At 36.7% G+C, this 11078-nt stretch overlaps 1 protein-coding gene across 1 annotated transcript; it reads right to left on the minus strand.

The window, feature by feature from the left end:
• Positions 1-3411: 3411 nt before the first annotated feature.
• b3galt1b (UDP-Gal:betaGlcNAc beta 1,3-galactosyltransferase, polypeptide 1b) lies at positions 3412-4398 on the minus strand (the record flags this gene model as incomplete). Its single annotated transcript, XM_079253867.1, has 1 exon — positions 3412-4398. One exon carries the CDS (start codon positions 4396-4398, stop codon positions 3412-3414), a length of 987 nt encoding a protein of 328 aa, XP_079109993.1.
• Positions 4399-11078: the final 6680 nt, after the last annotated feature.

An 11078-nucleotide genomic window follows, 5' to 3' on the forward strand; every position in this document is an offset into this window, starting at 1 on the left:
AGGTCTGTGTGAGAATGTAAAGATTTAGTTTAATCATTGGGAGAAGCACATTTTAATAATTACAAAATACTGAATGTCTTCAAAGGGATTGATTTGTTTTATGTGTCATGATCTGTTTCAAATGAACAAGAACAGAATCTTTTGCTTAAGTGTGCAGGAAAAAAACAAGACCTGGATGTTACTGTGTACAATTAGCTGCTCCCGACAGTGTTAATGCTTCAACAATGCTAGAGGTGCCTTGTTCATTTTTCTGTGCCTAAGAAAGTTATAAATGAGTGAAACCACACAGTGAGCAGAACCTTCTGATCACCAATGTATTCCTCCAGCGATGACACAATTCAGTGAACTATCTTAGCTTAATAAGGCAAGCTAAAAAGCACTTTTGGGCCAAGTGTGTGCACCTGACAGCATTTACTCAGCCCCCTGGAGACAGGTTAATGTATGCTCTTTTGTCACCAGACAAATTAAATTTGAACAGAACCTGCAGTCATGTGATCTGTACTGGTTGATCAGATGCAAGGCTGATTTACAAAACAACAGCAGTCAAATTTTTGTTCCATAAAGTGCAGTAGCTACTAAATTGTACTGTATGGCAGCGCATCAAAGGATGGAACCAAACGGCAACTTCCGAAAGTGTGATGAGCCATTTGTTTGCCCAAACAAGTCCAGTAGCTCTAATTTTTAGGTATTAAGATAGTAAATATCTTCTCTAAAATCTTTATTTTATGAGGTAATTTATTGTGTTTTTTTATGTACAGTATGTGTATCATTTCAGCATATTTCCCCATTCTCTGTAATCAGCTAATGTCAAATTTCTGATGAAGAGTAACAAATAAAGCAATTATTTAAAACTGTGTGGAGTATTTTCTTTTATTATTGTTATATTAGTGAGGTGAAAGAATCATTGACCATACCTCCATTTTGCTTGGTTTCAGTGACCTCACTTACACCATATTATTTAGAGTTATGTGAAGAACGTTGGATTTAACCACAACTGTCAATTAAAGTTAAACTAAATTCAGATTAGGACTGCTTTTCTACACATTTAGAATTTTGTAAGTTTTCTTTTTTTATTTCAACATGGATTAATACAGGAATCTGTAACTCTGGTCCTGCAGGGCCGCAGTCCCGCATTGTGTCCCTGCTCCAACATGCCTGGCTCAAATTTAATGGATCTAATAGCCTATAAAGTTGCGCACAATGATTTATCAATTTTATTTAGGTGTGTTGAAGCAGTTAAACACTGAAAACCTGCAGGACTGAGGCATTCATAGGTTTAGATGCTTTTCTATTTAAACACTTATTCAAATTAAATGGATTCAACAGCCTTTTGCAAGTTCTACACAATGACATATTCATTTAAATGTGTATTGTAGCAGGGAAATATCAGCCCAAAGTTTGAGCTCTGCATTAATGTTAAAAAAAAACAAACTGTACTACAGCATCATTTTGAAATATTGCCATTTATCTATCCAAAAAAGCGCAGTGTATGAAGGGCAAAACTGGTTAAGTTACGGACTGCACAGTGGTGTGGTGTTAAGCACCATCACCTAACATCAAGAACAATAGCAGGTGCTTCTTTGTATGAAGTTTGCATGTCCACACACAGTCCAAAATCTGCATGTCTTCAATATTAACTCAATTGGTCTTTCTAAATCTCCCTAGAAGTGAGTTTAAATGGTTGATGGTCTTTCTGTTGGCCATGTGATGGACTAACCTGTTCAAGGTGTACCCTGCCTTTCTGATAGCCGCTGGAAAAGATTGCAGCCCTCAGGCTGTATTGAAACAGCATACTATTCTGTCAATACTTGACAATTCTGCCAAGTTGTACTTAATGTATTCTGTTTTCCTTCAAAATAATATATATATGTTACTGTAGCAATCAGATATATGTTAATCTTTTGAAAACAATATGCAAATTCACTTTACATTGTAGTATTTTACCTATCATCAGCATTTAAAAATAGAGATTTTACTCTGTTTAGAGCATGCCTAACCTCTAAGTCCCACTTTATCTTGTATGTAAATGGTGAAGTCCAAATTACAACAGTGATAAAGGAGCATTAAAGTGTATGGCATTTTCATTAAATGCCAAAATGACTTTAAACAAACTTTTACAGGAGCTTTGAAAATAAACCGCTACTGAAAATATAACAAACCCATGACCACGACTCAGAAAGGCAGCACGTAAAAGCAGTCATTTAATATGAATTATTCAAGTATTTGATTTTTAATATTTAAAAAAAACATACACTATATAACAACCCCTTGTGGGAGAGATGTGTTCACAGTAAATGTCACATTAGCTTATAATACTACAAACCTCAGGAAAAAAAAAGGAAAAGTTGGTTGTCAAAGCCACATTTTGTCAGAAATGGCTGAATTTAAATGATGGGGGGTGGGGGCACTGATATGCCACAGACATGTAATAATACATCTGCTCTGTAATTGTCTCCGCTGCAATTAAACCAATACTTGCATGACAAGGTACACTATTTTTTTCTTGACATGTGGAAGAGCTGATGAGCTGAAACAGCTGCTGATGTACAACACACATAACCAAGAGCAGCAGCTGCAGTAATGAGAAGCCGGTAGCTGAGATATATAATTACCTCAAGCTTGTAAATGTCAAAAGTGTTATGACAAGAAAATGGATCTAAAAACACACAACTTTGTCAGAGAGAAAAGGCAATGTGATGATGACAGTATGTAAACAAAAACATCAGGCATATTTATAATAAAAGCAGCAAGTATATAAATTCTCTGGAAAATTTTCAGGTCATATCAGACCATCGTTTTAATTTATTTGTATTGATGACATACTGCAGCTTATTTTCAGCTTCATTAAAAAGATGGAGAAAGGGGAGAGCTGCATCAGACCAGATGTGAGCAGCCTGGTTATCAGACTTACATTTGCATTCGTTTAAAGATATAATTTATTAATTATTTCACATTCTTTTCTTTTGGTTTACGCTCCTGCAGGCAGATCAGGGTGCCAGGTTAGCAGCTGTGGAGCTGGAGGAAAATTCTTGCACAAGGACACTTAAACAGGGCAAGAGGTTCTGAATGTGAGGGCTTGAACCAAGGCTCTTCTGATTAGGCCACGGCAATTAATCGTTTTCTCTAACCAACTATATTTTCATTAAGGTCAGCATGTTGTTGAACTTGGAGCACAACATCGTTGTGTGAGAATACACATTTTGTATGTCACATGTAAATGTCTACATGAGGCATAATAAGCACGAATAGACAAAGGAGAGAAGTCAATGAAGACATTTGTAATGAGATATCATTTCCAACAGCCCTCCAGAGTTTTACATTATTGTTGGTCTTTGCCTCTTTTTCTATATTTGAAAAGGAGACAAGAAAAGAAAGAGAGAAAATGTGTTGTTCGATAATCTGCATGTCCCTCTAACATCTCAGGTGTTTTTTGCTGGACATGTCATTCCAAATGCGGTGCATCTCCTCCGGGGAGATCTGGTGGACAGTGATAACCCGCCTGTATCTGCAGAGACTGTAAGCCATTTTCCAGTGATTGAAACCACTGTTCTGATAAGGGTGTATACCCAGCTTACGCAAACACAGTCCCACATAAACATCCTCCAGGTGCAAAAGTCTTGTATGTAATGATGTCTTGTAGATCAGCTCGGCTACATCTGCTGAGAACACGTAGCCTGTGCCTGAGCAGAAAGGTGGGTATTTACTTTCAGGATACAAGTCTCTGGGCATGTACCATTTACTGCGCATATCCCTGATGGGGCCACCATTTATCACATAACCAGTAAAATATCTCCTTTTTTGCTTAGTGGTGGGCTTAAGGAGCTTATAAATCAGATTGTCCATGTTGACAAAAATGTCGCTGTCTGTCTTCATGACGTACTGTGCCTTGGGACAAAAAGTTGCCACCCATCGCATGCCCATCATGGTCTTGAGGGTGAGATTATGATAGGAATCTATGAAGTTCTCCACCACAATGTCATGGAAAATCTGACTTTCTTGCTCCACCATTTGATTCAGGACAGCGTCCGTGTTCCGGCCCAGCAGAAAGATTGTGAGAATGTGGATGTCGCTGAAGGTGCTCTCATCCCCCCAGGTCTCTCGGATGGCCTGCCGTGCATCAAACTCTTTGTGTGTAGTGCTGATGAGGATAATGAGGAAAGGTGTAACGCTTTCGCACTTCTTCGGTTCGTTGATGATAAATTCGAAGGCATGTGGGTTTAGGGGGCGTGTACGGATGTTGGTGAAGGTGACGTTTTTCTGATGTTTCACAGTCTTCCGTATAGGCACAGACATGTGTCCGACATACGTGGATGTAGGGCGAGAAATACTCAAGTACCACAAAGCGCTCGCCCAGCAGACCACTGTCAACAAATATAGACATGACACTTTTGAAGGCATTATGCTGCTCTTAGGTGTATTTCGATGAGCTGGATCTTATAAGGCTTTCTTTCCATTAGTGATGTTCCACCCAGTGAGGCAGCATTAAGCTGCTCCAGCATGCAGTTTGACATTAATTGTCAATAATGGATTACTTTAGAGAGAAGGGAAAGCTGTTTGCGTTTTAATGCAAAGCGCTTTAAAACTGTATGGACGTCCAGATACTCTTGGTGGTACAGCTTCATCTCCATTTACATCTGAAAAAGAGAGTGAGACACAGCAACAGTACATCAGTATAAATGATACATATGGTTCTAAAAATGTATATTTGAATTAATCATAAGGGTTTTTTTTCGTTCTTTTTTTTTATAGTCCAATAAACTCAGCAGGGGCCATTCAAATATGAATAAAACCCACCGCACTGATTCTGTTGTCAGCAACAAGTCAAAGAAATAATAAATGATGCTTAAAATGCTGACATTCACTTAGCACAAAATTAATCAACTCATGTATTCAAAAATATAATCACAAATTTAAAAAAAATCATGAAATGAAAATTTGACCATTCAAGCTAATCTAGTTGGCAGAAAGAAAAGCACTTAGATGAATTCAGTATTAAATATAACACCTCTAGATAAAACATACGCAAACACATATCACCCCGCTGTTGTGTAAAAGTCATTTTTAGATACAGTTCTATCATTCACAGCTGAAAAGCATGCATCATTCAGTGGGAAAGCACATTGTAAATAATGTTATGACATGGCTGTTATTTGTTGCAGTTTAATTTTCATCTTGCTGTTCTGTGAATACGCTCAATGCTCAAGTCAGAAGTTTAGGAATTCAAGCCTGAAGGGGAGCAGTTTAGTTCAACTTTGAATCCAACCACAAGATGAACAGTTACACAGTTTAGAGTTAAACAGTGATACAAAAAACAAAAACAAAAACAAAAAAAACTCAACATATTTCCAAATATTTCCATTTAAAAAAAAAAAATCCATTTTAAAAAGTATGAATTTGGCTGCTTGTTTTGTAAGTTATGAGATGAAATCTGAATAGATATAAAAATAAATACATGTAACAATAAAAAAACGTGAAAATGTAAAATGTTTATCTATTCTTTAAAATACCATAAATGGATCAATAAAAGTTGATTTTGTCAATACATGTTTAAAAATCTTTCTCATAACCTTTCACATGAGGTAACTCTAACACTATTATATGTAATTTAAAGACTTTTTATCCTCCCAACCTATGATAAATGTACTTTTACCTTCCAGTCAGCTTGATCATGCAAAGCGCTTTACACTTCATGTCACATTCACCCTCACTAAACACATCGAAATGCCATGCAGGTTCAGTGTCTTGCTGTGAACACTCAGGCAGGGGGAGTCTGGAATCGATCAACCAAGAACTGGTCTTCCTCCTGAGCTTACAGCTGTCCCACCATTCTGGCTTTTCAATACTTTCATGACCTGACAAACTTGGTTTCCTGTTTAATATGAATAAATCTAGTCAATTTCAGGCCAAAGTCAATAAAACACAACCGAGACAAGCCAGAAAAAATATGTATTTATAATAGAGCTGCCTAAAATCAACAAGCTGAGTTTCATCTGATATTAGATCCAATATTTCTCGGCATATTTACAGTATGTGTAATCAGCAAAATATCTGATCCACTTAACTTGCAACAATGGCTCATTTTATCAGTACCTACAAATTTCAAGCATATGTTGTGGAATAGTAGTACATATTCCTGTCAGGCAGGCGTAGTGTTTGGTAGAAATAACTGGAAAAAACAAACAAACAAAATAAAACAGTATGAAAAATATGTACAGTTTTGACATATAATCAGATATGATCAAAAACAGCACTTTCCTCTGAGTTTATCTTAATGTGAACTCAATCACCCTCTGTGGGGATGCTGAGGAGGCATCTCTGTTTTATGTGTGTGTAAATAAGAATAAGATTCTCAATCATTGCTACCATGATTTCTTATAGCAGCCAGATCGGCCTCCTGGTCACCCATGACGTCCTGCAAAAAAATGTCCCAGGCATTTCTGAAAGCATCCCTGCCTTTCCCAAGACAGGAAAAGTGTTGATCCTGAGATATATAGCCAAACAGGGATTAAAGAGCACCAGCCTGACTTTTCCTTTCTTTTTGAGAAGATCAGACAGTGCACTTCATGGCAGAATGTCTAAAATACCGTAAAATCCATGTACTTATCTTCAAAGCTTGAAAATAGCATAAGCTTTTCCAAGCAGACAAATGAAGCCATAATGACATATTTGTATTCTATTTAACAATAGAGTGTAACTACCTGCAGCTTGTTCTTTTAGACAATTAGACTCTTTAAATGAAAGAAATGCCAACAGCAAAGAACACATTTTGTTCACATAATGTCACATGAATTACTGCTGGACTTCAATGCATACAGACAATAACAAATAACTTGTAAATGCAACACAGTGCATTACACTGAGAGCATATTTTTTATATTTACATTTTTCAGCAGGGTCTTATAACCACTGTTACTTTTATTTCCCTTGAGTCTGTCGGCAAAGCTGAACACTGATGATATTTTCCTTTGTATAAGACTTCTGTTAGCCCTCATAGGATTTGTGGAAGCAAATAACCATTCTTGTTTACAGCAGTTCACAACAGAGCAAAACACAAGAAATAATATAATGTCAATATTTTCTAACACCAGAGTCAGGTTGAATGAAGACATTATGTCAAAGAAGCTATTCGATCATCAGATTTAAGGTTAATAACACAATCGAAGCAATAACAAGAAGACTTTTGCCATGCACATGTACACATGCTGAAATACACATTACACCCAGGGTATAGTGTGCATATCAACATGTGTGACTCTGAGTCCCACATTGTCACTTTAAGTTCTCAAAGACAAAATATTTATGTGACACATTTCAGGCTACGTTATATGACAGCTCATTTTGCTGCCAGTCTGTAACACACAGCCTCCAGTGGTGTTTCAAAACCAGTATCTCTCAGCTGGTCGAACATATTTTATACCCTAACACAGCTAAATAACAAAGACCACAAAATTTGAATGACTGGTGCTGAAAAATGTGCATTTTTTTTAATGCTCGCTAAAGCTGACAATAAATGAACTTCTCATACCTGAATACGCTATATGTGGAAAGTGGTCGTGAATTGATAATGTTATGTTGCTATGCTGAGCAGCTATCACAAGCATGGCTATCACCATGGCTGGAAAAATCTGGCATGGCTGACATATCTTCAAACTGTGATGTGCTTTTTGGTTTGACACAGTCATATCAAAAGATAAATCATTATCTCCGTGAATGATAAGAGTTGTGACGATTGTACAGCAATTCTAGAGATAAAAAATGAGCTCAGCTGCCAATTAGATGTGGACACAAATCAGTCTTAGGAGTGAGCATGATACAAGAAAAGGAGGAAAGGGAGAGATTCTTAGTCTGATAATGCCAAGACTGGATAGTTAGTAAAGGTCTAATCAGGACAATCTTAATGAGGCAGGGGACAATTACATTGTACCCTCTCTGCTGTGCTGAAGTTTTACAAAGTAATGATCTGCAAATCAATGTGTGACTTCAGGTGGGAAACGTGGTAATTAAGATCTATACAGACGCTGTCAATCACTCTGGTTGGGAAATTTTAATTGAATCAGCGTAAAACAAAGTATGCTTAAGATGTTTGTAGAACAATGAACACCCACACATAAAAAACAGACTGATACAATGCAAAACTAAAGGCTGCAACTCTAAAACGTAATATTGATGTAGCAGAGGTATTTTCACATTGTTGTTGTTTGTCAGATAATTTGTTCTGCTTTATTTTCAATTTGTTTCCAGGACAACACTTCTCCAGCTTTTAAAATTTAGGTCCATGTTGGCTGTAACTTTAGGAAAGATATGAGAAATCCACATTTGCAATATGTTTGAATGTAATACTGTAACCCCAGCAGGAACATCAATGTATTGCAATGGAACAAATATTGCAGAGCAGCTTGTTAACAATCCCCAACAGATAAATAAAAAGTAGTACATTTTTGTGACTGTAACCATGCCCAACAATTATTATCAGTGAGACCCACAAAATGTAAAATTCTTTCCCTTGATGACTGTTCAAAATGAGCCATTCATGTTCTGGGGCCCAAGAAATTGTGTGTGGGGTGATAGGAAAAGCCCAGTCAACGATTTAAGTGAAAAACTAAACTCAAACAGTTTTGTCCCTCTTATTAAGCCGGTTCTGCTACCTCTAAACAGTTTTCCCCTATGAGAATGATAAAACCTCCATTTGGCTACTGCAGCAAGCAAAAACTGCATCATTCACTTTAGAAGTTTTTCATTTTGGTCATCACTAGCTTGCTCCTTGGAAATACATGAAAGATCATAAATGACACACAAAGCCCCACTCCAAAGCACAGCTTTTACTGTCGGTATATTATTGTGCATGACACCATAAGCACGATTTTTTAAGTAACAACTTGCAAGATGCAAGTATTTTTTCTCATCTAGAGAAAAGGTTACACACTGTAAGATATATTGCAAATTCAGGGTACTTTAGGAATATTTCCATTGCTTTTATATCACCTATGACTCTATATATTTAGGCACAGGCAGGCTTTGTACAACCCTCTATTCTGTTGAAATTTATAGATGCTAAACAATCTATCCAGGGTGAGAAATAATTGGGGTCATCATAGACATCGTAGAATGAATGATTTGTCCAATATTTTGAGCTAAAATGGTGATGTGTGACACTCAACACTGACATGTTAAAGCAACTATACAAAGTGTATTTAAGACTTTTACATTAATCTGTGTGAGCAGCTCCTCTGTTACATTTGCCCGTGTTAAAACCAAATGAGCAAATTCAAATCTTCACAGTATCATTTCATACATGAACTCATGGCCACAAGCTTAGTATTTAAAGTAATTTTGATACCCATCTTTAGTACTAGATAAGTTTAGCACACTTTACTTTTGGTTTGAAACTCTGGGCGATATTTTAGGGTTCAGAATGTAATTGTCCAGATGTGAGATAGCTTGGATGTAAACAGCTCTAATCTGAGTTAACATTACTGTAGAACTCAATAGACCCTTCAAGCAGACCCCAGGACGTCTGCACAGCTAGTATGTCACTCAACTCAACATTAAAGGAAGCATGACAAGATTGGGATAGTGATTGGCAGAAATTACGTGAAGACATAAAATGTCCTGTGAGGGGTGGAACAGGTGTACATGGTACGCGTTATGAGCAATGGACCCTGAGGACATAAAACTCAATAGAGAAGCACTGCAGGGAAGGGGATTGAAAGAGGGGAATAATTAGCCTATACTACCAACAGAGACCCAATTTATCATGATTTATTACACGGAAAGAGGTAAACTTGTATGGGGAGCAGGGCACAAAGACAGCCATTCATCAGCATATGACATTTCTTTCTCCAAGCTTCTGGGTTGACTTTTTAGCGAACTGGTTTCTAAAAAGGGCTATTACAGACTCCTCTGCACACAACAAAAAAAATGTTTGATTCATGGCCCCATGACCATCTGTAGACAGGGTTCTGAAGTGTTTTTCCAATAACACCGTCTCAGAGCTAATAGATTGCCAGATTGAATTTTATGAAGCTGAGGCATTAAGAAGGGCGTGAGTCAAAACTTTTAATTGATTACTTTGGATTTGATTTGACGGAGCGTGTTTTGAATATTACTGGTGATACTTTAATGATACGTCACACTAATGACAGAAGTTTAGAGATGGGATTTAAATCCAGTGTTTGCTTCTGAACAACTTACTGCAAACTGGCTGAACAAAGGATATCTGCTAATTTAATACAAGAGTCTCTGATGTCTTATATTCACATTTGAGTAAAATGCTTATGACATTGTGCGAGCTTTGCTTGAGCATGCATTTAACCAACCTGTGAATTTTTTATTCATCTGTTTTGTTCTTATGTTTTGCTATTTTTAACCACAACAAAGAATGAAATGAATCGACATTGGTAATTCTGCAGACAGGACAGCTTCGTGAGGCAGACGTAACCAATGTAATACAAGAAATAGCAAAATCCTAAAGTTTAATTAGCACAGAGTTTCTGAAAAGCACATTTCTGAGCCGATGAGATTTCATCAACCTTGAAAAGAAAAGGTGGACATTTTCTCATTTTATCTTTAGCATCTCCTCAATCCTTTTGATATTATAAGTTAGGTTTATGGTACTCCATTATAAATAAATAAAAAATTAATCAAACGAATCAAACAAAAATAAATCAAATCAAAGCAACACTGGTAGGACAATTTTTCATCTCTGGGAGCAGACTCCTGAATGAAACAGGGCTTGTTAATTCCCATCTCAATAAATGCTTCATTTCAGAAAAGCACTGCTGTGCACTATGCAGATCAGCTCTGGAGAAAAGAATGGTTTCATCACATCTTTCAAAAAACACTTATTCTCTGAATAATGTAACATTTTATTAAGTTAATATTGATTTCTTTGCTGAATAAGAAAATGTATTTATTTAAATTACTTTGGTTAGTAGAGGAAAGATGTTTGACCAAAGGAGGAGTTTTAGTGTCACATTTAGTATTTCATGGTACAAAATGATAGTAGCCAGCAATGCACTTGTCTGATCTTAAACAATGCCTGAGATACAGTTGGACAACTAAATACATCAATACAGCGG

The sequence above is a fragment of the Telmatherina bonti genome (assembly GCF_933228915.1).
Source record: "Telmatherina bonti genome assembly, chromosome: 15".
NCBI classification, from domain to species: domain Eukaryota; kingdom Metazoa; phylum Chordata; class Actinopteri; order Atheriniformes; family Telmatherinidae; genus Telmatherina; species Telmatherina bonti.